A 27,956-nucleotide genomic window follows, 5' to 3' on the forward strand; every position below is an offset into this window, starting at 1 on the left:
TACTTGGAGCTCTCCAGTTGACGTCATATCCACAAATTTGTTATTTATTCCAAAACCACCAAGATATTCGACGTATGACACCCTCAGTGACACTCTTACTTATGATCCACACCTACGAAGCCAAAAGTTGCAAGAATTCGACGCATTTTCGAGGCCCAATTTTGAAACAGAAATCGCCTCCTATTTAGCGGCCACAACGCGCATTATAGTATAGATATAGCCATTTATGTGTTTGACAACTAGATTACCAAATCAGGCCAGCAACTGGCTTGTTAGAGCCAGGCGGCGGGTTCACCAAAAGTTGTGATGTAGATCAGGCTATTGCCCTACTTGAGAGGACAAATATCAATTATATCAATTAATGCTCTTAAAATTGATATATGAAGTCTGTTTTTTATTGACATTTTCAATGTTCTAGTATGAAAGCATACTTTTGCCCATGATAAATGAGTTTATTGTATTCCAAAAAGTAATTAATCTAATTTTTTAATCTTTTTGGAAAAACGGTAATATTTATTTTAGAAGCCGAATCTCACATCTAGAAAGTGTTATTGGAGAACTATGAACCATGCTCTTTCTTAGAGCCATACATACTATTTAAGGCCTAATGACAACCTATAAAGAACACTCAGTAAACAAACAAAAGCTCTGTACAAAGTACACAATGAAGTCATGAAACTGGCATCTAAACTGCAAAAGCTCTGTACAAAGTACACAATGAAGTCATGAAACTGGCATCTAAACTGCAAAAGCTCTGTACAAAGTACACAATGAAGTCATGAAACTGGCATCTAAACTGCAAAAGCTCTGTACAAAGTACACAATGAAGTCATGAAACTGGCATCTAAACTGCAACAGTACATCAATAAACAAGCTTGTTTAAACAACTAACTTACTGCTACTACTTACAACTTGCATAAAACATTACACAAACAAAATAAAACTAGTAAATTTTTACGCTGCGGCTGTTCTTATGTTACATGCACCATAACGACATTTCGTAGACTATTTCAATTTTTTTTTTGATTATTGCACTTAATTCTTAGCCAAATAATTATCGCAATTTCTTATGTAAACTTGATGATACGAAGTTTGCATGGTAATTGAGCCGAGCATGAAGTCAAAATGTAAACACAATGAAAATGGCAGTGTTGCACTTTTGTACCTCCGCGTGAGCGACCAACTCTGCCATGTACGAATAACCTGCTGGAGATAGTCTACGGTCACATAAAGCGACATGCGACAATAATTGCCTGTTCGCAGTGGTCGCAGCAGGTCACAGCAACTTGCAAGACAATGGGTGATATGAATAAAGACTAGCAAATGCTTTTACTCCGGTTTTGTACAGGAAGGCCTAGTGTAAATGTACATGGAGATTTAGATAAAAGCATTTGCTGGTCTTTATTCATATCACCCATTATCAAACCTAGCGATTACGAGTTTTACCCGCAGACGAGAGAGTCTTTTGTTGCACAGAGCTGCAACTATAATTGCAGGTAGGTGCAATTTGAATCACTTGTCTGCGGGGTGTTTTTTATTTGCCAAACAACATCGCAATATCCTACATTTGCTTTCGGGAAGTTTGTTGCAGATTTCAGAACCCAGACCACAATAATCATGTTAATATAGGTCAGATTATGGAGTATTTGAAACAATTGGTCCTAAACTGACAAAAGCATTATATGAATTTACAGATAATTTTACATGCTCAATATCATGATAAATGCCACTATAAACAAACATGATAGTCATGATAATTGTTGTTGCCCAGGCAATTGACGACTATTTACATACAAATCACATGACCCTGGACAAAAAGTACGTGTATGATTTACATGTATATAACTTGAAATATTTCACAATACATGACATGCATGAAAATTAAAAATATCACAACTTTAGTCATTCCTGTGAAGTTCATAGTCAAAACAGAATCTTCCTAAATACAGCTTTTCTCTGAACACATAATGATCAAATTTACATTTAAAGTCAAGTCTTATTTATTTCATGAAAGTGGAGATCTAAGAAGAGTATTTTTCTCAATCCTATATACCTCCCCCCCCCCCCCCCGTGCCAAATGGCGATTGATTTGTGTCCATCTTATTTTCCTTGGCAGATAAACAATTTACCTTCCGAGGCCAATCCAGGGTTCAAACTGAGGGAGCTCAATCTCAAAATCCTTTTGAATTTTCACTAAATGCCAACTGTCCTCTGATCCACAGGCCGTACAGTCCTTATATCACTGAGATCAACATGTCCCATGATCACTCAGAATCCTTCGGTGAGTTTTTTAAATTGACTTGACCACCCTTTGACTAGTTTTCAAAGACTGATTCGCCAACCCTTTAACTAGTTTTCAAAGACTGTCTTGCCAACCATCTGACTAGTTTTCAAAGACTGACTCGCCAACCCTTTAACTAGTTTTCAAAGACTGACTTGACAACCCTTTGACCAGTTTTCAAAGACTGACTCTCCAACCCTTTGACTAGTTTTCAAAGACTAACTCGCCAACCATTTTACTAGTTTTCAAAGACTGACTTGACAACCCTTTGACCAGTTTTCAAAGACTGACTCTCCTACCCTTTGACTAGTTTTCAAAGACTGACTCTCCAACCCTTAGACTAGTTTTCAAAGACTGACTCGCCAACCATTTTACTAGTTTTCACAGACTGACTTGCCTACTCTTTGACTAATTTTCAAAGACTGACTCGCCAACCATTCGACTAGTTTTCAAAGACTGACTCGCCAACCATTCGACTAGTTTTCAAAGACTGACTCGCCATCCATTTGACTAGTTTTCACAGACTGATTCGCCAACCATTTGACTAGTTTTCAAAGACTGACTCTCCAACCATTCGACTAGTTTTCAAAGACTGACTCCAAGTCCTCCTTAGAAACCTTGAACACAGCTCGCCCAATATGTTGACTCCTTTGCAAGCAGCTGAAGACGTTGTTCGCATCCTCCACCGGAAATACTTCATACGGTGGTGGCAAAATCTGAGGAAAGAAAATATTTGGTTTTATATTGCGCTTTATACCATACAACAGTTTTGAAATGTTTCGCAATCATTTCAAACTCTAATCTAGAAATCTTTTTGTAGAAACCAAGGAGCACACATTCTGTGCCGCACTTAGTCAGTTCTGGCTAGTTGAGTGTAGGGAGTTGTGCCAATGGCCAAGACTCACACCCACAAATGTTCAGGATGGCTTCTTATTGAGCCCCTAGGCTAGTACTCACAATGGACAAAATGCCAAAAACATTGTTTCAAATCAGTTCGTTCATCGTGTGTGGTTGATGAAAACCAAAAACACTGTTTCTGAAGAATGTTTATGGATATAAATCATGCAATACATTTTTGCACAGAACATTTTTTCTGTTTTTGTTCATTGCATGCGCATAGCTTAACCCTTTGCCTACGTAATGTATACCCCGTACGCAGTAATTTGCTATCCCAGGACACGTCACACGTACTGAGTACGCCTCCAAAAAATTGCGTTTTAAGTGAATGCATAGTACTGCCATCTGCTAACAACTTTCGTAACTACTCTAATGATTTGTGCTGCCAGTACAAACATTCGGCGGCCATTCGAACTACACAATGGCGAGAACTCGCGGCGTTTCTCACAGGTAAGTACAATTATGGAAAAAGTGCTCTCGTGTCCAAGGTGGGTAGTGGCTCAGTAGGCAAAGGGTTAAAGAAATGGCAGGATGTTTTTCGTATTGAAATAAGCGACACAACCAAACGGATCAATTTGTCGATCAGCCATTCGAACTGTCCGCAATATTGTTAATGCACTGACCTCCTTCTTGTCCAACAGATCGAGGAGATCCTTCAGCTGTTCTGGGTTGCCTTTCGGGACAGGCACTATCCTCTGGTCCTTCTCACTCAGCTGCTCAGGGTGGACACGGATACAGGACCGAGAATGATCGCCCGACACCACCAAACCACCCTGAAAGATACCAACATGGATGAGCTATTAGTTTTACACCGACAAGACAGCAACTTCAGTTCCGGACGTGTCTTCCTTTGGATTCTTTTTTTAATTTGGACACTTTGAGAGTCTATATAGCGCAATTGCAACGTTATTCTTGACATAATGTCATTTGGAGCTCAAAATTGAGTAACTTATACATCACAATTGACATTGCATTATTTCACATCCGTCAGCTGTTCCCTGCATGATGACATGTTTTAGAAGTTGTGATGGCAAACCGACATTTGACGTTAAATTTTGGGGAAATGAGAGGCAATATCACGAAATTATGTTTTTCATTTGATAAAATGGGCATCAGAGCATTGACTGGTCCCTGTTTCTCATGAGAACGTCTTTTTTACATAACCCCTTCAAAATAGTTAGATTACTCACATTGTTTAAGATCTTCAGAACTCTCGTCGTTGTTCTTGGCGAACTGACGAAGTCTATGGCTACATCCACACCTCCGGGACAGATATCTAACGTTCTCTCCAGAATCTGCTGTTCGTACACTGAAACATAATAACTTATTGTTTACAAAAAGATATAAACTTGCCATTTCTCAGATTAGGGTAACATGTGTCAATGTAAAAATTCAAGACATGAAAGACTATGTCAAAATGCAATCACGTGAAGGACTGTGTAATGGAAAATACTTCGTTTGAGGAATTGATACCTCACTGCTTGGGCAAAACCTAGGCGTTTTGGCAAACATTTTAGCTCCACCCAAGCAGTTTTGGTAAGACAATCAATATCGTCAGTGAGGTGTCTATTTCTCTTCTAAAACATGTCAAATGAAATACCGAATAAATTGGTTTTAAATGCTTTTTGACTGCTTCCATAGTTTGCACCAATCCAAGCGGTTGTGATTGCCTAACCATAACCGCTGAATTCAAAATGAGGCTTCGTTGGGTCATAGTGCATTTACACTGCAAACTGCGGTTCATTATAAATCTAGATGTTTAAGAATATTCCACAATAGCCTATCACTTCATACAATATGTACAAGATCAGATTGTCCACACAGAGCAACAGTCAAGGCCTCATTTGATACTCTGAAGTGACTTACTCCTCCACTAACTGACCCTTGACCTAATGAACAAGTTTATCAAAACAAAAACAAAAGTTGGGCAAACCTTTCCTTTTCAAAGGATGAAACAATGTTGATTATGAAAGTAATTCTATACTTTCACTTTTTAACTGGTAATGGCAGATTCTGACTGGTAATGATATGACATTGTTTTGAATGCATCATAGGAAATACCGTTTGGAGAAAATGCCTATGTATCCTCAATCATCTTGAGCATTTTAGAGCGAAAAAAGGTATCACTTTGTTTCTTTTTGACATATTTAAAATGAATTAATGGAAATAACCATTTGGATTCAGGAAAAATAAGGCTGCCTCTTGAAAAAAACAACTAATCACGCTGTCCATACTTACAATGATCGCACCAGTGAATGACCAAACAGCCCATTCGTTCAGCGTGGGCCAGCTTCTCAGCCTGAAAGTAGAATAAAGATATCACACACTTTAGGAGGTTTGAAAATCCAAAGCAAGAGATACCGGCTGAGGATGGTAAAGGGATGGGTTGTTCGTATTAACTTGTGGTACAGGAAAATAGAAATGCAGTTATACACAATGCCACCGCGCTGTGATTATGCAAATGAATTTCCTGAAATTTGGTATCGAGGGTATAGTATTTGTATATCTGTGTGCACAACGACAATGTTGAAATTTACTTACACATTAGAACCTCTCTATTAAGGACACCCTTGGGACTGACAAATGCTGTCCTTAATAGAGAGGTGTCCTGATTAGAGAGGTCAAATTGAATGGAAACACCCAATTTGGGACCAAAACAAGTGTCCTTAATAGAGAGGGTGTCCTTAATAGAGAGGGTGTCCTTACTAGAGAGGGTGTCCTTAATAGAGAGGGTGTCCTTAATAGAGAGGGTGTCCTTAATAGAGAGGTTGTCCTTAATAGAGAGGTGTCCCCTAAAGGAAGTTCCACTGCAGGAAGTATCCTACAGTGCCTGTCAGAGAATGACCTCACTTTGGTTGTGCACTAGGTTTAGTTCTATCACATACAGTTCCACCACAAAACATAAATTGATTACAAATTATTCCATTACTATACAGTCTGGAAACACCCCAATTTGTGCACACTACCCATGCCTTTAAAAGAGAGTTTGGGTCATTAAGGATTGGCCATAGGTACACCATTTTGGCTAGAACCTGAAATCTAAAAGCAATTAGAACTCCTTCAAAATGAAGTGAGTGCCGATTTAAAACCTGGGAGGCTGTTCTCTAGAAAACAAAGAACAACTTCCCACCCTTGAAATTGCCATTCACTTTGTTTTGAAAAAGATTTAATTGCCTTTAGATTTCAAGTTCTAGCCAAAATGGTGGTACCTATGGCCAACCCTTAACCTCTTGAATCCCGGTGACGGACCAGTCGGTCATTTTGAAATAACGTTTTTTTCCCCAACGACCGACAGGTCGGTCTCAGTGATATTTTTATTCCCTTGAGGGACGCTAGTTTATTGCTTGTTTTAGCGTGTTTGATGTACAGTAGGGTCAGTCAGAGCATGCCTGGGTAGATGCATCTCGGTACCGGACTTTGGCGGTTGTATGCGGGCGCTATACATCGTGAAAGTCAGACCCAATTTCGCAACCACGTGACCACCCTGGGATCCCGGGATTTTCAAGTTTTGGGATTCAAGAGGGCTACTCCCGATACCAGAAAAACGACAATCACCTGACAAAGGCAAAGCACCGTGTTAGCGTGTTAGTAAAAACATCAACTTAAATTCAACTCAATTCTAACTGTTTATCCCATGGGAAATTTTGATTAAGCTCAACTTATTTCCCCTTCTGCCTTTCATCTTTTAAATGAACACCAGACCAGCCACGTCTAATGAGTGAAGACTTCGTTAAGGGTTGACGAAGTGAATGCCAACTCCAAGTGGTGTCAATTCTTTATTTCCAGAGAACAGACTCCCATTCTTGAAATCGACATTCACTTCATTCTGAAGGATGAAGGATGGTAGAAATGGTTTGTGTGCAGAGCATTTTTTTGAGAAAAACGATTAAAAACGTGATTACTTAAAACTAGAAACCACTAACACTCAGATACTTACATTTGTCGGATCACTTGGCCCATCCTGATAGGAATGCATACGAAATTAGAATGAGCCTATTAAGAATTGAATTTTTTGGTCTGTCATGCTTCTTATGAGAACCAGTGAATGCCCTCCAACAAAAATCAACGAATAAAGTTTGATAATTTTATTAAACCTCAAATGAATCTTACAACCTGTAGATCCCTTTTGATTTCTTCAAAACAAAGCTCGAAAAAAGCTAAGATGACAGCGAAGGAAACTCTATTATCACAAAAATTTTGAAAAGGTCGATATTTTTGTTAGTGCTGGAGATCATAGCAAAGTTTTGAATGAATTGAAATGAGGGGAAAGGATGAGAAGTTTCTCAACATCTTTAATCAAACTATAATGTGTCAATGAAGGCCCTGACAAAAGAAAATTCATAAATGATTTTTTTTTACTTACACATGAATCTGCAACGACCACTCGGACGATATCAGGACTGAACTCTGACAAGAAATGATTAGCAATCACCAATGTCGTCAAGCCAAGGCCACCAGCTCCTATTAGCAATATGTGCATTCTTTCTGGAATGAAAGAATAATTCGACATGTTCAAAGTACTGAAAATGGTGAAGGATTAGCTATTGATGACAATCATATGAGACTTATAGAGCGCAAAATCAAACTGGTTTCAGTCACTCAACGCGCTTCACATTATCACCAAAACGATTGAGCGTAGGCCCTGTGATCGGGAGGTGCTGTGGAATCAATACTGAACCAATGCCATTGAAACTCTTGCCTGAAATGTCCTAACGTACAGTACGCTAGATTTATGGCTGCCCTTGGTCCTCCAGAAAGGTTTCTTGATAGGCTGGGTAACAATGTTTGCGATTGTAAAGCACTTTGAGACAGATACAGTCAAAAGCGCTTTTAAAAACTCACTTTTTTCACCATTGTTATTATCATTACCTACCTTGCACCCCACGGTGCGCTAGATTGTGGCTGCCCTTGGTCCTCCAGAAAGGTTTCTTGATAGGCTGGGTAACAATGTTTGCGATTGTAAAGCACTTTGAGACAGATACAGTCAAAAACGCTTATAAAAACTCACTATTGTCACAATTGTTATCATCATTACCTACCTTGCACCCCACGGTGCGCTAGATTGTGGCTGCCCTTGGTCCTCCAGAAAGGTTTCTTGATAGGCTGGGTAACAATGTTTGCGACTGTAAAGCACTTTGAGACAGATACAGTGAAAAGCGCTTTTAAAAACTCCCTATCTCACCATTATTATTATCATTACCTACCTTGCACCCCTCTGGTTGACATTTCCTGCTTGATATGTTCCTTGGCTTTGAGTACAGCATTGTAGGCCATCACCGCGCCGGAAGGCATCATGGCGGCGACATCTAACGGCACACTTTCCGGTATCCGCACCAAGCTACTTAGATCAGTCACGGTGATGTACTCGGACAGACTGGAAATCAGTAAATAGACATGGCTGTGCAGTAGAACCTCTGTTAGCGGACACCTCTCTATTAAGGACACTAGTTTTGGTCCCACATTGGTTGTTTCCATTCAATTTGACCTCTCTAATAAGGACACCTCTCTATTAAGGACAGCACAGAGCATCTTTTGAGGTACGCTGTTAGTAATAACTGGTGAGTAATTACTGGTGGTCCAGGAAAATGGAAATCCAGATCTATACACAATGCTGTAGTGTAGTTACTATGAATACGAATTTGCTAAAATTAAGTATTAATAGTATTTGTATATCTGTCTTCAAAACGGCAATGTTAACATTTATATTTAGTAAGTATTACGCAATTTGAAATCGTTTTAATTCAATTACATATTTCAAATTTTTAACGAACAGCATAGGTCCATAAAGTTACAGACTGTCCTCGACCTGTTGCCCCCCCCCCCCCCGGCCCAAGCATCCATTATTGTCGACAATGGCCAGTAAATAAACAAGCTTCATCCTTTGACCTTATTCCGGTGACATCAATGCTACATCGTTATTCTGCTAGCCAAGGCCACTTGGAGCAGGTTGCCATGGAAACCATGACAGTGTGCGTCAAAGTCATTAATCTTACTCGAGAAAGTGAAGGAATACTGGAGCAAATTGCCATACCTAATCCACAAATAAATCTTATATACATGTAGTAGAACCCCCTTTAAAAGGACACCTATGGTCCTTGCAAGAAAGGTGTCATGACTAAAGAATTCAATTTGTTCAATGGCTGGGTTCTTTGAGAGAAATCGCCGAAATATCGAGTGCCATTTTCTTGTGAAATGGACTGTAGTAGGCCAAGGCCCCAGCTTCCCCTTTTAATGAGTGTACACTACAGGCCACATGATACTGAACCAACAAAATGGTTTTGATATTAACGAATGTAGAGTGTCCCAAAAAACTTTTAAGTTCAGGGCTGAAATAAAGAGAAGGCAACAAAGTTTACATTGCCTTGTTGTGTGCTCTGCTCAATGACAAAAGACGAAACAGTGACGATTCAGCCGAGTGTCTAACCCACAGCCTCCTGATTATGAGCCTGCTGCTTTAACCACTATGCCACTGATCTCCCCGTTGACAACTCGATTCAGATCAGCAGACTTACTCTGACTTGTTGATGACATCTTCATAAGGAAACACAACCACTCGGTCACCTTTTTTCCACTCCCCAGTGTCGATTTCTTTATCTAACTCATCAATGAGACCCGACACTTCATAACCTGTAAAGAGATAAAATGGCTAAAGTGTCTTCATCTTCTTCTTCAGCATTCGCTTTGGACTTGGAGGGATATTCTCAAGGGAGTATTCCTCCTCAAAGCTGGTATGAGAGTTTTAGCATCGCACTAATGTTATGCACTAGCTGTTCCATTTTCGATCACATGGACCTCACGGCCCCTGTGCTGCTGGTATGAACTGTATCGCTGGCACTGCGAGTGATCCAGTTCATACTAGCAGCACAGGGGCCATGGAAAGTGAGGTCCTCCAAGCTGGGATGAGAGTTTTAGCATCGCACTAACGTTAGGCACTAGCTGTTCCATTTTCGATCACATGGACCTCACTTTCCATGACCCGTGCTGCTAGTGTTAACTGTATCGCTGGCACTGCGAGTGATTCAGTTCATAATAGCAGCACAGGGGCCATGGAAAGTGAGGTCCTCCAAGCTGGGATGAGAGTTTTAGCATCACACTAACGTTAGGCACTAGCTGTTCCATTTTCGATCACATGGACCTCACTTTCAATGACCCGTAATGCTAGTGTTAACTGTATCGCTGGCACTGCGAGTGATCCAGTTCATACTAGCAGCACAGGGGCCATGGAAAGTGAGGTCCTCCAAGCTGGGATGAGAGTTTTAGCATCGCACTAACGTTAGGCACTAGCTGTTCCATTTTCGATCACATGGACCTCACTTTCCATGGCCCCTGTGCTGCTACAGGATCACTCGCAGTGCCAGCGATCCGTTAGGAAACAAACTAGACAGGGATACCCCACAACTTTTTATATATCAAAGGATTTTTAACGGCCGCACAATCTGCTGACGACCTGGGGTCGACAGTGAACTCCAAACTGGTTAGATAGTAGGCCTATATTTTTCAAATGGTAGCAACTAAAAGAAAAGCAAAAAAACAAGGAAGTGGGTCAATAAATTTGACACAGAGACCTTGAGTTAGGTCTTATCAAAGTATGTTTATCTGTGACGTGTTTACTTCCTATTTCATGATATCCAGCACAAACAACTGTGACCCATCGTAACAAACAAGATTCATTGTCGTCATCAAGATTACCTTGACATTAATTAGGTTAACCCTTCCTGATCTGGCTGACCGTACCCTTCTTAACCTTGTTTGTGCAAAATTTCTCTTAAAAGATAAACTGACCAATCACAGGTGACTAGTGGGGCCAATACCGGCATGGTAGCCAAATTAGGGATAGCCTGCCTATAGAGGGATTCTCAAAAGAGCAAAATCCGTAAAATTCAGCCGCATTTTTGACAATCATGAAAGCATAACAGTTCTTGTCATTATTATGCCTATCCCAAAAACGTTAAGCAAAAAAGTGAAGTCCTATGAAGTGAAAGATTTTTGCTCTAACATCTGCTTTGAAGCAGAATTCTCCTCATCCACACCCAAGCATTCTAACAACTGCCAACAGAAAGGTCAGCGGTCTCACAAACTCTATTGTTTTAGTATAGGTTAAGTATAATGAAACCGCCCTTAGTTGACACCTCTTTATTAAGGACAACCTCTCTATATAGGGACACTAGTTTTGGTACCAAATCAGTTCTTCAAATGAAATCAGACCTCTCTAATCAGGACGGAATCAGGACTCCTATCTATAGAGAGCACCTACTATCAGTCCTATATGTGTGTCCATGGTAGAGAGGTTCTTACAGTGTTATTGCTTCACCAGAAGTGAAGTAATACTGGAAGTTTAAATATCAGATACGCATTTGAAGTAGGTCAGTAAGTCAAGTCGCTTAGCCAATAAGCCTGGCAGCGTGCCTGGATCAGCTCTATCATGCTCAACCAACGTGATCAAGTGGACACCAGGTTTTTTCAGGTCATAACCTGCCAATGATGTATATATAGCACAGTAGTTTTGTTCAATCATTCAATTATCTATCCTCATTGATCATCATTTTGGTGCATTTTAGGTCCACTATAACCAACAATCAGATACTAACACTAACAGATGAGTAAACCTAGTTCTCTACATCTTTTCTGCCAGAATAAACATCTGAATATCAGCAATCAGAATCTAACTCTAAACACTGCACATTTAATATTGGTAGACAGGACCTGATTACTGTGGAACTTGGGCAAAGCACTTAACCAAAGCCTTCTTCTTTAAATCCTATGTAAAAGCAAAATTCCTTGTTGCACCTGGTGACTTTGAGACCTTTTCACTTCGAAAAGTTTGCCTGCCTTTCATTTTTGCAATTCATTCATAAACAGACGAAAAACGAAAAACATATGGCTGTGAAAAAAATCTTACTGGAGTAACCGTTTCAGGGTTGTCTAAAATGCTTTTGAATCAAAATTCCTCGACTGACCAAAGTGGCATGAAACAAACAGAAATGCTGATGAGAAACAGAAGAGGAAGAACATGGACAAGAAGACCTAGCATAATACCTTCAAACAGTGTCTCTTACCTGGGAATAAGGATGTATCCCGGATCCCTGCCATCCTAATCCTGATCCCACATGCCTGAGAATTGGAGTAGCAAGCTCCTGCATAGCAAACCTAAAACAGAAATTTGTTACACTGGTATTCATGTTGCTCTATGATAAAGATGCGCTAAGAAGTCAAAAGGCATCATTAAAAACACCTCTTTTTTATTTTTAAAGAAGAATACTTAAATACTTGATCAAGAACAGTCAGTTGCTGCAACCTGTGATAATTATCACATGCGACAAAAATTGCACATTTGCAGAGGTCATCACTGATGCCTGCAACAATAATTGGTGATCACTGCTACATGTACATGGGTTACAGGAAAATTCGTCCCCGGATAATTCGTCCCCGGAAAATTCGTCCCCGCAAATTCGTCCCCGGATAATTCGTCCCCGAGGATAATTCGTCCCCTAGGAAAATTCGTCCCCGGATAATTCGTCCCCGAGGATAATTCGTCCCCGGATAATTCGTCCCCAAGGAAAATTCGTCCCTGGATAATTCGTCCCCTAGGAAAATTTGTCCCCGAAAATAATTTTCCTAGAGCCACATGGGTTACAGGAAAATTCGTCCCCGGATAATTCGTCCCCGGAAAATTCGTCCCCGCAAATTCGTCCCCGGATAATTCGTCCCCGAGGATAATTCGTCCCCTAGGATAATTCGTCCCCGGATAATTCGTCCCCGAGGATAATTCGTCCCCGGATAATTCGTCCCCAAGGAAAATTCGTCCCTGGATAATTCGTCCCCTAGGAAAATTTGTCCCCGAAAATAATTCGTCCCCAGAAAATTTTGCAAAGTTAAAAGTTTCTGACTTTACTTTCTAAGACCCTTAAGTCTTGTCGAATGGACTGTAGTAATAACTACTACTTTCGATTTTTCTCATTCAGTGTAATATCTCTCTTTACTACCCTACTGGCTAGTTACCTGCCCCACTATTTTTATAGTAGGTAGAGGTAGGCAGGCAAAATATTTTATTGAAGAATTTAGAGCTTTTCTTTCATTCTGACCAGTAAAAATACTTATTTGAAGAAAAAAAATTTATTTCGCCTGCCTACCTCTACCTACTATGAAAAAAGTGGAGTAGGTAACTAGCTAGTAGGGTAGTAAATAGAGATATAACACTGAATGAGAAAAGTCGAAAGGAGTTGGTAGTAGTTATTTATATTACTAGAAAGTAATGTCAGAAACTTTCAACTTTTGTTAAATTTTCCGGGGACGAATTATCCTCGGGGACGTATATTCCGGGGACGAATTTTCCTCGGGGACGAATTTTCCGGGGACGAATTATCAGGGGACGAATTTTCCTCGGGGACGAATTTTCCAGGGACGAATTTTCTCGGGGACGAATTTTCCGGGGACGAGTTTTCCGGGGACGAATTATCCGGGGACGAATTTTCCTAGAGCCATGTACATGCAATCAATATCACTGCTACATGCACATACAATCAATATCAAATCCATCGATATACCAGTTTTACATATAGATGAAATGGCCAGGGCCATTGTGCTCACCTCTAACGTGCCGTCATTGTAAAATGGCGGTGCCATAGGAAAACTTTGACCTCTGTGACCTTGTGAAGTAGGTCAAATCAAAAACCCACATTTATGAAATGTATCCTTGCTAGGACTACCTACCATAAAAATGTTATGAAAATCAGACCACTATTAAACGAGCAATCAAACATTTTAACTTTGGACATTAAATTTGGCCCCCGGGTGGCCAAACTAAGAATTTTTCAAGATGCCCGCCTGGCACCCATATTGGCTATCACATTTGATAAAAAATCAATGATTTAGTAGAGAGTACATAGATATACATCCAGATCAAATTTGGTTGCAATCCGATCATTAGTTTCGGAGTAATAGTACTGTGTTTATTTTTCAAGATGGCTGCCTGGCGGCCATATTTGATGTCCAAACGGCCGAAATTTTAGGGGTGGAATAGAGAATCCCCAGATACATGTCCACACTGGTTTAAAACCTTCTAGCTAAAATAGATAGGAAACATGCTACTGTTCAGTGAATCAGCAAACTTTGACCTCTGTGACCTTGAAAAGGAGGTCAAATCAAAAATCCGGAGGATATATGATGCACCTTTGCTAGAAGTACCTACCATATTTTTTTCAAAATTTCCCGACTACTATTAAGGGAGATATTGCATATTTTCACTTTTAACGTTTGGCCCCCTGGTGGCCAAACCATGAAACGAATCGGACCGAAACTTGGTCTCCAAGGTGTCATTACATAAGGGTACATGTGTACTAAGTTTCAACTCAATAGCTCTAACAGTTACGAAATGTGCCCTGCTAACGGACGACGGACGACGACGACGACGACGACGACGGACGACGGACGCCACGGTATGGGATAAGCTCACCTCTGCTAAGAGGTGAGCTAACAAGAGATCTTTCTGTTGCACAATGTTAGTGAGGCCCACTCGGAATTATGGACAAAATCAGATCTGAAGGGGTTTTTGGGCATCCATAAATCGCAGACTGAGCAAGGTATGGGTCCAATATTCCGTGGAGTTGTAGCACAGGACCTGGAGAACAGATCCTGAAAGTTTGGTTAGTCCATGGTCAATGAAGCAATAATTATCACAGGTAGCAGCACCAAAAATTGATCATTTGTGGGGAGCTTGACATAAGTTGACCAACCTTGATTCGAACGCCCCCTTCTGGCACCTCTGGTATTGGAACCTGTTCTTCGTAGTCAAATGGATCGGCCACCGATCGCCTTCTGGTGCGTTTCATGAAGTGCCGCTGCAAGAGAAAAGTTTTATCATTTTAAACATATCCTGTTGTTCGATACCACATTTCTCACACTGAAGTTTTCTTGTCGTAAGGGAGGACCGTAGGTGCCACTATTTTGGCAAGGACTTGAAATCTTAAAGCAATTAGAACTCTTCGGTGCTGCCGTAATTCAGTAACCAACCATTAACGGTGCTGCCGTAATTCAGTTACCAACCATTAGCGGTGCTGCCGTAATTCAGTTACCAACCATTAACGTTGTTGGCGTAATTCAGTACGCAACCGTTAACGGTGCTGCCGTAATTCAGTAACCAACCATTAACGGTGCTGCCGTAATTCAGTAACCAACCATTAACGGTGCTGCCGTAATTCAGTAACCAACCATTAACGGTGCTGCCGTAATTCAGTAACCAACCATTAACGGTGCTGCCGTAATTCAGTAACCAACCATTAACGTTGTTGCCGTAACTCAGTAACCAACCATTAACGGTGCTGCCATAATTCAGTAACCAACCGTTAACGTTGCTGCCGTAATTCAGTAACCAACCATTAACGGTGCTGCCGTAACTCAGTAACCAACCATTAACGTTGTTGCCGTAACTCAGTAACCAACCATTAACGGTGCTGCCGTAATTCAGTAACCAACCGTTACCTTTGCTGCCGTAATTCAGTAACCAACCATTAACGGTGCTGCCGTAACTCAGTAACCAACCATTAACGTTGTTGCCGTAACTCAGTAACCAACCATTAACGGTGCTGCCATAATTCAGTAACCAACCGTAAATGGTGCTGCCGTAATTCAGTAACCAAACATTAATCTGTAACCAACCATTAACGATGCTGCCATAATTCAGTAACCAACCGCTAACGGTCCTGCCGTAATTCAGTAACCAACCATTTACGGTGCTACCGTAATTCAGTAACCAACCATCAATTCAGTAACCATTAACAGTGCTGTTGTCTTGTAATTAATGAGCCAACCATTAACAGTTTGGCTCTGGTGATGTGATAGTGATACCATGCAGTCTACAGTGTGGCACATAAAAACTGCGTGTTTTTTCATTTGTTGCTACATGTACTTTGTTGTTTATGATAATGAGACAGTTTCACTGCTTATTTTTTGGTATTGTATCAATGTATGCTTGGCCTAATTAAACAGGTAAGGTCTTAGACTTCTGTAATACAATCTATTTTCAGGTAATACTCTAACTTGTATCTACTTCTAAGGTTGGTGAAGTAAAGTTGGATAATGTCGCTATTACATGTGCAGCACTTTCGATGGAAAGGTCCTTGACCAAAGCGCTTCGTCATTACGAAGCCTTCCAGGGAGATGTTAAGGAGATGATACCAAGTACACACTTGTCAGTGACATAAGGGCAGCTCCCTGGACCAGAAGTTGTGTCTCAACTACAGCTCACTGGACCAGAAGTTGTGTCTCAACACAGCTCCCTGGACCAGAAGTTGTGTCTCGACCATAGCTCACCGGACCAGAAGTTGTGTCTCAACTACAGCTCACCGGACCAGAAGTTGTGTCTCAACTACAGCTCCCTGGACCAGAAGTTGTGTCTCAACTACAGCTCACTGGACCAGAAGTTGTGTCTCGACCACAGCTCACCGGACCAGAAGTTGTGTCTCAACTACAGCTCCCCGGACCAGAAGTTGTGTCTCAACTACAGCTCACTGGACCAGAAGTTGTTTAAACTACAGCTCCCTGGACCAGAGGTTGTGTCTCAACTACAGCTCCCTGGACCAGACGTTGTGTCTCAACTACAGCTCACTAGACCAGAAGTTGTGTCTCAACTACAGCTCCCTGGACCAGAAGTTGTGCCTCAACTACAGCTCACTGGACCAGAAGTTGTGTCTCAAATACAGCTGACTGGACCAGAAGTTGTGTCTCAACTACAGCTCACTGGACCAGAAGTTGTGCCTCAACTACAGCTCACTAGACCAGAAGTTGTGTCTCAACTACAGCTCACTGGACCAGAAGTTGTTTCAACTACAGCTCACTAGACCAGAAGTTGTGCCTCAACTACAGCTCACTAGACCAGAAGCTGTGCCTCAACTACAGCTCACTGGACCAGAAGTTGTGTCTCCAATACAGCTGACTGGACCAGAAGTTGTGTCTCAACTACAGCTCACTGGACCAGAAGTTGTGCCTCAACTACAGCTCATTAGACCAGAAGTTGTGTCTCAACTACAGCTCACTGGACCAGAAGTTGTGTCTCAACTACAGCTCACTGGACCAGAAGGTGTTCTGAGGAGGGTGGGGGATGGTTATATTAAGAAGGAGATCTATGTTAGTGCACACTTCAAACATTACTGAACGCTCAGCTTTGGCCTACTACAACTGTAAGAGTTAACATTTGCATATGACTGCAAGCAAATACCCACAAAGGGTTTTTAAGGGTTTGATGTGTTAAGTTGTTGGCTAAGATCTAACTGGGTTCATAAGCTGTACCTGGTCTGTCGTAAGCACAACTTGTCGATTACACGCCTAAAACAATCACAAACAAAATTCATAGTAACAAAATATAATACGGAAGCAGAACAACAAAATATCGACCTTTCAAAAGGGGTCTATAAGGTCTATGGACGGGTTCTTTAGTTTACCTAAAATGTGACTGCCTTGGATCGACACTACTTGTGGCCTCCACTACTATACATATCAATTATCATTCAGAAAAGAATCTGAGAGGTAATAGGGAGCCAATACTGGTATTTCTTTCATTTTGCATTTTGAGCGAATTCCCTTGAGATAGGGATACCTTTCATAAGTCAGAAGTGAGGAAATACCCGTAAAGATGATAAGCTAGGTTTGGAGTACCTTTAATGCAAGTATCAATTCGTTTCTTGTACCCCCCCCCTCCTCAAGGGTAGTTAAGCTATCACCACTAATCTTTGCCGATGCTTGAGTAATATTTATTTTTCCTTTAGTGAAAATTTGGCGAAGCTGGAAAGAATAAGGATGCTAATGTGTCGATGTCTTGTCGAACATACAGCCTTACCCAGTAAAATTAGCTCGGTTACTTTATATGACGGTGATAACTGATATATTGTTGATGGTGATGTCTTGACGAAAGAAAAAGTAGCATTGGTGAAATGAAATGGCCAGGGCCATTGTGCTCACCTCATGTGGAGGAAAGATGGATAAAGAGCATGGTATTGTGTCATGTAGTGTTAGGTTTGATGTAGGTCCAAGCAATTACAATTTCCCCAAAATGGCCAATTTACAGTACATTCGACCTCTGTGACCTTGAAAAGTAGGTCAAATCAAAGAAGACCCGGGTGACACATTGAATGGTTGTTAGAATTAGATGTACCTATGATATAAAATTGGTGCCAATCGGGCAAGTCATTACTAGGAATAATGGCATTTTGAAGAATTTAGGATTTGGCCCCCTCCCTGGAGGCCAAACGGCAAATCAGATCGCACCAAACTTCGGTACCTGAGATCACCTGACCAAGGGGTACATGTGTACTTAATTTGTGATCAATAGTCATTGGAGTTAAGAAACGTGCCATAGTTACGGCCTGACGGCAAATTTATGCCATTTGACCTCTGTGACCTTGACAAGAAGGTCAAATTAAAAACCTGTGTGACATATACTGTATGGTGGTTAGATGTACCCATGATATCAAATTGGTGGCAATCGGGCAAGAAGTTAAGGAATAATCACATTTTTAAGGTTTTTTGATTTTGCCCCCTGGTGGTCAAGTGGTGAATCATATTGGACCAAACTTTGGTCCCTGAGATCACCTGACTAAGGGGTAAATGTGTACCAAATTTGGTATCAATAGTCATTGCAGTTTAGAAACGTGCCATCGTTACATCCTAACGGCCAATTTACACCATTTGACCTCTGTGACCTTGAAAAGGAGGTCAAATCAAAAACCCGGAGGATATATGATGCACCTTTGCTAGAAGTACCTACCATATTTTTTTCAAAATTTCCCGACTACTATTAAGGGAGATATTGCATATTTTCACTTTTAACGTTTGGCCCCCTGGTGGCCAAACCATGAAACGAATCGGACCGAAACTTGGTCTCCTAGGTGTCATTACATAAGGGTACATGTGTACCAAGTTTCAACTCAATAGCTCCAACAGTTACGAAACGTGCCCTGCTAACGGACGACGGACGACGACGACGACGACGACGACGACGACGACGACGACGACGACGACGACGACGACGACGACGACGACGACGACGACGACGACGACGACGACGACGACGGACGCCACGGTATGGGATAAGCTCACCTCTGCTAAGAGGTGAGCTAAAAAGGGTGATGCTTGAGCCTTAAGATGTCGTTATAGGGTGATAAGGTGTCGTACCCTTGAGGAGGGGGGGGGGGGGGTACAAGACACGAATTGATACTTGCATAATAGTTGGCTAATTAGGATATAAGTAATAAGTGTATTTTGTGAAATCAAATATTAGTGAAATGATATAATGCATGATGCAAAACTAGAAGGAGCATGGAGCAAATACAAGTGTATTTTGTGAAATCAAATATTAGTGAAATGATATAATGCATTATATCATTTCACTAATATTTGAATTTACAAAATACCATTTATTACTTATATCCTACTTAGCCAACTATTAAAGGTACTCCAAACCTAGCTTATCATCTTTACGGGTATTTCCTCACATCTAACTTATGAAAGGTAGCCCTATCTCAAGGGAATTCGCTCAAAATGCAAAACTATCAAACATATATTTCTCCATAATCGCTCCAGAATTTCAAAATGAAAGCCCGCCAAAACATACTCTGTATCAATATCGACTCTCAGGAAACGTTTTGTTGTCATCCGATCTAAACTGACAGGGGAGTTAGATTACAAACTATTCCACTTCTACGTCCATTATAGCAGTGCAAAAGTTATTAAATAGACTTCAGATCTTTTTGAGTATGAACACATCTTCTCTGTGTAACTCTTAATGGTTTTAGCATGAAAAGTGACATTTTGTAACACAAATTTAAAAGGATTTTACGGGTTTGCAATGAATTAGAAATGCTCATTGGTATTCAAATCCTGCCTACTGTTGGCATTTCACTATCATCATCTCGAATATTTTTCCGAATGGCTTTTCCGTCTATTCTCTTCATATATAATCCCTGCAGTTATATCCAACCCTTCAAGCATAAGCGCTTTGACATAAAAGAGGAAATATGTGAGGATCATCTACTTGTGTATCTTCTCACATGATAATGATAATGATAATGATAGTGGTTGCCTGATAATTTTTCTAACATAGGAAACAGACAAAAGCAGGGAACTAACTTTGACAATCAAAACATTCCAACATGACTGAAGATAATGTTACCTTCAACACTCGATTTCCCTCAAATTGTATTTTGGTGGGGTCATCGACTGTCATGCTCCGATGGTGACAGTGTTGGTCCATGACAGCAGTTTATAATTGGTTAATTAGTTAGATTTTCTCGCTTAATTAGGTCTTTTAATTGAGATAAGTTGTGGTCCTACAGATGCTGAAATGGATGATAGGAGAACATATGCATGAGACATGGGTGGAGTATGATACAAACTGGTTTAAACAAACATATGAATACCAAAGGGTAGTGGCAGAACTTCCTGAAGAAAAAAATTCAGTAACTTCACCATGGAGAAACAAAGAGAAAATTTCCTTCAACATTTTTCCATCATTTTCATTTCTAGATTCATTGGGAACATGGGGTAGCATTTGAAGACAGACTACAGCCAGGAGCCACGCTGGCCAGATTAAGTTTCATGAATTGATCGAAAGGATCTGTATTAATCTTTATCAGACAAAACGGATCCAGTTCCACCTGGAAATGACCAATTGGATATTGTAGCTCTTACCTGTAGTCCCCATCTAAAAAGATGGCAAATATGGTCGACAAGACAACACTTGGAACTATCTCTGCGGTATCATTATATCAAGGCCAGAATATCGGATTTAACTTTCATTTTCTTTCTTCAAGATATTCTGTCACAGCCATAACAGTATCGGGCAACAAGATGTCTTCAAGAGACATTTCAACACATTCCAAAATGATAGTTTTCTTCCCTTTGCAAAAGACTGACTGAGATTATTTTCACCACCATTACATTCCTTGGAGAAATATGCAAAGCAAGTTACACTCCCGGACATTTGCAGCAACCTCTTTAAGGATTTGCCGACCTCTCCAAGTCAAGGGCGACAATCTTTCCAGGTGAATCAAGCTTCAGATACACAGTTTCATCACTAAAAGTAGGCCTTTTAAAACAGTCCAAACAAGGACCCAGTTCTGAGCATTCAGTGTAATGCTGAATTCCCTCAGAGAGGTTGTTAGCCTTGATTCGGACAGGTCAAGACATTGTCCACAATTCCCCAGGATGTCACGTGATGAGCCAAAATAAGAGGTGGTACTTTTGGTGAAAATGATCATAGTCAGCTTGAAAAGGTTCAGAAAACCAGCATTCGTTGATGTTACCTTCAAAGCTATAGAACTCGGCAACATCTCGCCGTCATGAGGGATGTCTATACTATGACCCCTTAACATTTTACCACGGCCAGTCATTTTGAGGCGTTTTAAACTCGGTTCATCGACAGTTTCCTGAAAAAATCAACATAAGTGTAGTAGTAGAGGACAACAGTGTTTTTAACAAGATAAGCTCTATAATTGCTGTCGTGGATGCTGCAATTTCTCGATCTTCTGTTCGAAAGCTGAAAAGGATATCAAGTTTTCAGCTCCTTCCCTGGCAACTAAGATAGATACAAATGTTGCATGACCATTAGGGCCGCGTGGCTTAGCCAAAGGGTGGAGTAAATTGCCTAGTGTGTTAGCATGGAGTAGTCAAGAACCTTCATGCTTCTTCTCGTTTTTAGCTATTGGCATTCGCTATAAAGATACCTTTCCTTGAACCGTGCAGAGAAGTTCATAAGCCTTTTGCAGTCAGTACACAGGCCCTCTATATTGACTCCATCATATGTCATGTCCTCTTTGGGTGTTCCCAGTAACTGGACGGTAGTTGATAAAGCTTGGAATCAGTGAAACCATGTAACCAGTGATAAACCTTGGAATAGTCAGTACTAAACCGTGGAATCACTGTGCAAGTACCGCGTGAAATCGGCCACGATTTATACCCTCCCAACTGCCAATCTCGTCCCAGCTGACTTTATTGATAGCAATTTGCCAGTAGTTCCAGAATCAACCTTTTTGTGGAGGGTGACGTCATCATTGAATGCATTGGAAATGTGTTGTTGTCGTTAAAAAATAAACTTATATTCATGACGGGCGGCCATTTGCAAATATCTAATTATTGCTCTTCGATGAAAGCAAAAGAAAGCTTTTGTGATTGTTTTGTATTCCATATACTAAAATAAAACGTTTTTATTAGAAGAATCATTTGTATATATAATGCTCTGATAAAGCTCAGTAGATATGACAAACATGCACACGGGAATCACTAAAAAATGTGTCTGTTATGAGGTGATATGAATTAAATTAATTTTGATGTATTTATTTTACCATCAACCAGCATGGCAATTAGAAATACTAATAGACTCATGCTGGTTATTAATATAAAAGTTTAATTTAGAATTGTTATGAGGGACACGTTGATTAAGGGATGACTTTTTGGAAGTGAGGTCGCCACCTCCCAGTGGTCCAGCGGGCCAACACCCTGATATCCATCCAATAGGAATCGAGGTGGCTGATCACATGTCATCCAATTAGTCTGCCCTTATTAGCGTGGCCCTCCAGCCAACGCCTCAGAGATGACCCGACCTGATATGTGAGTGTACGTAAAGTACAACCTGAAGTGCAACAAAGTTCAGAAAGAATACCGGACTTCTTGTTTTTCTTGGTCACTTGATCCTGCCCTCACTCTAGCTAGTTCCCTAGGAGCCTCAAGGGACTCTGCAACATGTCCGCTTAGAACTGGTTACATCACGAAAATATCTCTACATCCCTCGATGTGTACATGAATGTGTACATGAATATGTACGAAATCGCTCACAGCGAAGGAATTTATTCACATTTTTCATCTCCAAACCCGGCTAAAACCTTCGGTAATAAACCTTCATCTACGTTTCTACGGATAAGTGCCAGCCGGTACTGCATGATGTAGTCAATCTTCTCTGTATCACCCTGTTTGATCACACCGCTCCGTAGTTCAAATAGGCCCCATGTGGTGGCGTAGTAAGCGGGGCGCTGATTGGTCCATATTATGGGTGTGTGGTGGGGGTGTCGTGACGTGCATGCCTATATTTGGGAGATCAGTAATGTACACTGGAGGCGAGTATGACTGGGTTGTTCTAAAATATAGATTATTGAATCGGATATGCGACTGATTTCTAAACTACCGTCAAATTCCGATCTGATCATGTAAAAATAAGCTCCAAATATTGATTCGTAACCACCTTAGGTTCAAATGGCATTATTTTATGTTTTTATGCATTTTTAGGACTGATTCCAAGGTTTATCACTGGTTTCAAGGTTTCACTGGTTCCAAGCTTTATCACCTACCTAACTGGACCCCTTGCGGCTCAAGGCCAAATGATCAGGGTCTCAGAGTAAGCTTACATTGGAACCCTTTTTTCCGTGCGGCTGGCGAGATATTCCCATCAGACGCTATCCAGACCATCTGGCGACAGGCGGGAAAATCTCGCCAAACTGATATGGTCATCAACAAATGGCAGTACAGCATCAATGGCGCATTTACAATGTTGACAACATCTTCTTGTCAAGGATCTATTTAGGGAAGCAGTGGTCGTAAACGACCAGTAAATCAATAGAATATACGACCTTGACCTTTCCTTCGATTTAGAGAAGGAAGGATATCAGAAAATCAATAAGACTTAGCTGCTTCAATGAATAATGTCTTGGCAAGAGTGTCCTTATGAGGACAACATCAACAACAGACCCGGGATTGATAATAATGATTTTATTGACACTAAAGAACCAAAAATACCTTTGTAACATGAAAACACTTCATCAAAGAGAACCATCAATCTTGTCTTCGCACACTTATTACTGGCCTATAATCACACAAATCAAAAGCCCCTCTAATTACACTAACTCACAGTCTCAGGAGATTCAGCAGTTTGACTGACACTTAATTAATGATGCATTTTCATTAGAACTAATCAATAACCCCATAAGTGTTCTTCAGCAATAAACTAGGACCATTTTGAAATTGAAATTGAGAGAAAAAAGGTGGCAATAACCCATCTTGACTTTCGTTTAGCATGTTCAGGTAAAACGATAAATTGATAAAATTACCTGAACATGCTAAACGAAAGTCAAGATGGGTTATTGCCACATTTTTACTCTCAAGGGACAGATTGATAAAACACGTATCATTTAAAAAATCACCTCACAATTTTATCAGGAGGTTTAGTGTTGACGATTGATGAAGTATCGTAAATGTTTGCAATGATAATATATGCAAAGGATATCGGGGCACTGTTTGAATACTGATGTGGCAAAAAAAACTCATCCGCCCCCCCCGCCCTTCCCAGCAAACACAAGCACACACACCAACAAGTCTACCTCCTGGGATTTGCCACTTTTGCTACTTGACTTCTTTGATGATGGCAATTCAGCAATAACATAATCATAGAGCAGCATAATTCCAACCGCATTGTAGAATTTTGCAATTTTTATCGAAATTATGAGTCATCCAAAGGCAAAAATCAATTGTATGAGAGTTGAGACAATGCAAAATATGAAGCTTTCATCGTGTTCAGGCAAGTCAGGTTTAACTGTGCGCTAATAAATTCAAACTAAGACATCAAATGAGAGAAACAGATATTACCAGCTCTAGGTCCATCGATGCATAGTCAATATTTCCCGAGTAATTCCTTGTGCGAGATTCAAAACCAATATCACAGAAGTCAGTTTCCATCACAAGGAGAAATCTTTCCAAAACTGACGATATCTAGCGCTCACATATGGTTGCTAAGACGAAACCTCGTTACACCCACAATAAAGCCGTAAGAGGCCAGGGACTCGATCAAGATGAATGCAGCACAATACTCAATATGCATGCAAAATTGCGATCAGCTGTGTTTTCTGCACTCTGATTGGCTGGAATTTGTCAACGGAATCGAATAACTTACATAATATATCACATCATGGTCTTGCCACATGATGAAGACATGCACTAGCCATTGAAGAGATCAAATTTACGAAATTTGGCCGCAAAGTGAGCAAAAAAAGATCAGGCTAATGTCTTACTATACTATGATGTATACATTTACGTATTAGCACCAGCAAATGATCACGTGTTATCCTGTGTATCTCAAATATGGCGATATTTCGAGTAGCACCACGTTGCCACAACGTGATTGTGATTTCCATTGCTAGCTCAGTAGCATGTTAACGGTAGAATCAATAAATCTAGAACTGCAGACTCAGATCCTTGGTAGCAGTTTTGTTGTATCAAATACCAGGCTATATTCCTCCCAGAGAGCCATTATGTGACAGGAATTGCCACCGGAGATAAAGTTAAGCGGACAGGGCTCAAATCTGTGACAGGTGCAGCATAGTCGCAGACTCAAGTTCAGCGAGGCCACTAGAAAGAAGACAGGGACCATTTTGCTCAATTTCTATGCTAAAAATTGGGTTATCCAATGAGGTTAACTTGGGTTATCAAATGAGTGTAACTTGGGTTATAATATGGGTAACTTGGGTTATCCAATTAGGGTAACTTGGGTTATCCAATGAGGGTAACTTGGGTTATCCAATGAGGGCAACTTGGGTTATCCAATGAGGGCAACTTGGGTTATCCAATGAGGGTAACTTGGGTTATCCAATTAGGGCAACTTGGGTTATCCAATGATGGTAACTTGGGTTATCCAATGAGGGTAACTAGGGTTATCCAATGCGGGTAATTTTTAGGTTATCCAATGAGGGTAACTTGGCCGGGTAATCCAATGAGGGTAACTTGGGTTATCCAATGAGGGCAACTTCGGTTATCCAATGAGGGTAACTTGGGCTATCCAATGAGGGCAACTTGGGTTATCCAATGAGGGTAACTTGGGTTATCCAATGCGGGTAATTTTTGGGTTATCCAATGAGGGTAACTTGGGTAATCCAATGAGGGAAAATTGTATTGTCTGCTGAGGGTAACTTGGGTCAACCAATGAGGGTAACTTGGGTTATCCAATGAGGGTAACTTGAGTAATCCAATGAGGGAAACTTGTATTGTCTGCCGAGGGTAACTTGGGTCAACCAATGAGGGTAACTTGGGCCATCCAATGAAGGCAACTTGGGTTATCATCTTCTGCATTATTGTCTTTTCACACTTCTTCCTCCTATATCAGTCGGGCGCTATTTGGGTTTATTGGCCAGTGACTCTGTTTTTGCCAGGGTATTCTCCAACAGTAATCATATCATGAATCACCCTGGGTCAGTAGTAAATTACAGAAACCTAGTTAAGGAGCCCTAGTTTATAGTCAAGGGCAGTATGTCCTACTAACATAATATCAGTACACAATATCAGTTATTTTTCTCTATTAGTATTCCCGTCTTTTTCAAACTTCTGCGCTTGGTAATTAATCCATCCTGAGAAAAATCAGGGGTACGGCCCTGCACTCAAATCCCTGAGACATCACCCAGTATCGGCTGAAGTCAAAATTTGAAAGCATAGATTTAGAGCATGCTCCAAAAGCAACATTTTACCTCAAATTATGGACATAAGGCTTTCCTTGGTCACCTTCAAGTTTTCCCAAAGGCAGCGGCCATCAGGATCCCCTCCCCCCAATGGGGCACCATTGTTTTTCATTTCAAATCCTTTTAATCCTAATTTTCCTATATATCGATTTTTTGAATTCTTTGGTTTTCTGATTTGCCATGCCAATAACTTTATTAATAGCCTACTAGTTCAGTTTTAGCATCAGCCGATTCAAAAACAAAAATTCTCATTGATAACCGATATAAGTACATGTTGACCAGAGTTACATAACTTGCTTTTATCACGTAAACAAGTAGATGTAATCATGGGCTAAACATGCACCATTGTTAGCCATGGTAGAAGCATGCAGCGTTAACCCTTAACCCCTGCTGCATGCATGTTTAACATCTGATCAGCTGGTGGTGTGGACTAATTCCTGGAACTTCATATGAGTGCAGACAAAGGGTTTTTGGCTTTGTCCCTGGGGCAAACCATTAAGGGCCAAACATGTGAAGGGGTTAGACCTATTAAGGTTGCATTCTTATCAGTTTCTTTAATGGAACAAATATGGAAATAAACCTCTTTGGAAGAGGGAAGAAATACCAGGTACCAAGTGAAAGATTGTTTTTTGTTGTTCACAAGGTGCATGTGTGCTGGCCTGGACAAAATAAATATTGGAGCACTCAGGGTTATACAAAGGATGCATGTGTGTTGTTATACTTGCAAAAGCACTTCAATAAATTGCTGCCCTTTAGCAACAAGGCTCTCTTGCAGTAAACAAAGACCCTTGTCTCCATCATTTGCAACAGCTAAGGACTGAGAACAGATACCTGAAAACAGAAACATTATTATGGGGAAGGGGAAAATGTGATTTGTGTGGAGGGGCCAGGGGACGTGGGAGAGGACCCCCACCACCACCCTACCACCCCACCCCACCCCCATAATGCAACAGGGCTGGAGAGATGTTTAATAGATGGGATGGATACATAAAAGAAAGAAGGATGAGGCTTATGATATATGTCAGCCAATTCACATCCCCTGTTCACACCTCATAATGCAGATCCAGGTAACATAGCGAATTGGCAACACATGAGAAAATGTTCACAAACTGACATAAATATCGATACCTACCTTGATCACAGTTTCTCCCTGGCTTTCTCAACGCAATACGGTAATGCGATATTTATGTTTGGGTCATCAGCTGATAGCGAGCTGAACGGGAAGTATTAGGTCAGAGGTCATTGGGCCTGGCTCATTTTTTATAGGGTGCTATGGTGAAGCGCCTGCTTATATAGCT

At 40.8% G+C, this 27,956-nt stretch overlaps 1 protein-coding gene across 5 annotated transcripts; it reads right to left on the reverse strand.

Annotated features, from left to right (window-relative positions):
- Positions 1–373: 373 nt before the first annotated feature.
- On the reverse strand, positions 374–27,872 carry LOC135493063 (NADP-dependent alcohol dehydrogenase C 1-like). 5 transcript variants are annotated; one of them, XM_064779930.1, is made up of 12 exons: positions 27,791–27,872; positions 21,472–21,594; positions 14,911–15,015; positions 12,235–12,325; positions 9,691–9,805; positions 8,383–8,552; positions 7,542–7,663; positions 7,116–7,139; positions 5,417–5,477; positions 4,369–4,487; positions 3,802–3,951; positions 374–2,997 (listed from the first exon to the last, which is right to left on the reverse strand). In XM_064779930.1, exons 2-12 carry the CDS (start codon positions 21,556–21,558, stop codon positions 2,860–2,862), a joined length of 1,182 nt encoding a protein of 393 aa, XP_064636000.1. In that variant the 5' UTR covers positions 21,559–21,594; positions 27,791–27,872; the 3' UTR covers positions 374–2,859. The 5 variants fall into 5 exon arrangements, with proteins under 5 accessions (XP_064636000.1, XP_064636002.1, XP_064635997.1 ...); XM_064779932.1 differs by lacking the exon at positions 21,472–21,594 and adding an exon at positions 20,340–20,505 and having other exon boundaries at positions 27,791–27,806; XM_064779927.1 differs by lacking the exon at positions 27,791–27,872 and adding an exon at positions 24,800–24,995.
- Positions 27,873–27,956: the final 84 nt, after the last annotated feature.

The sequence above is a fragment of the Lineus longissimus genome, chromosome 8, assembly GCF_910592395.1.
Source record: "Lineus longissimus chromosome 8, tnLinLong1.2, whole genome shotgun sequence".
In the NCBI taxonomy this organism is placed as follows: Eukaryota; Metazoa; Nemertea; class Pilidiophora; order Heteronemertea; family Lineidae; genus Lineus; species Lineus longissimus.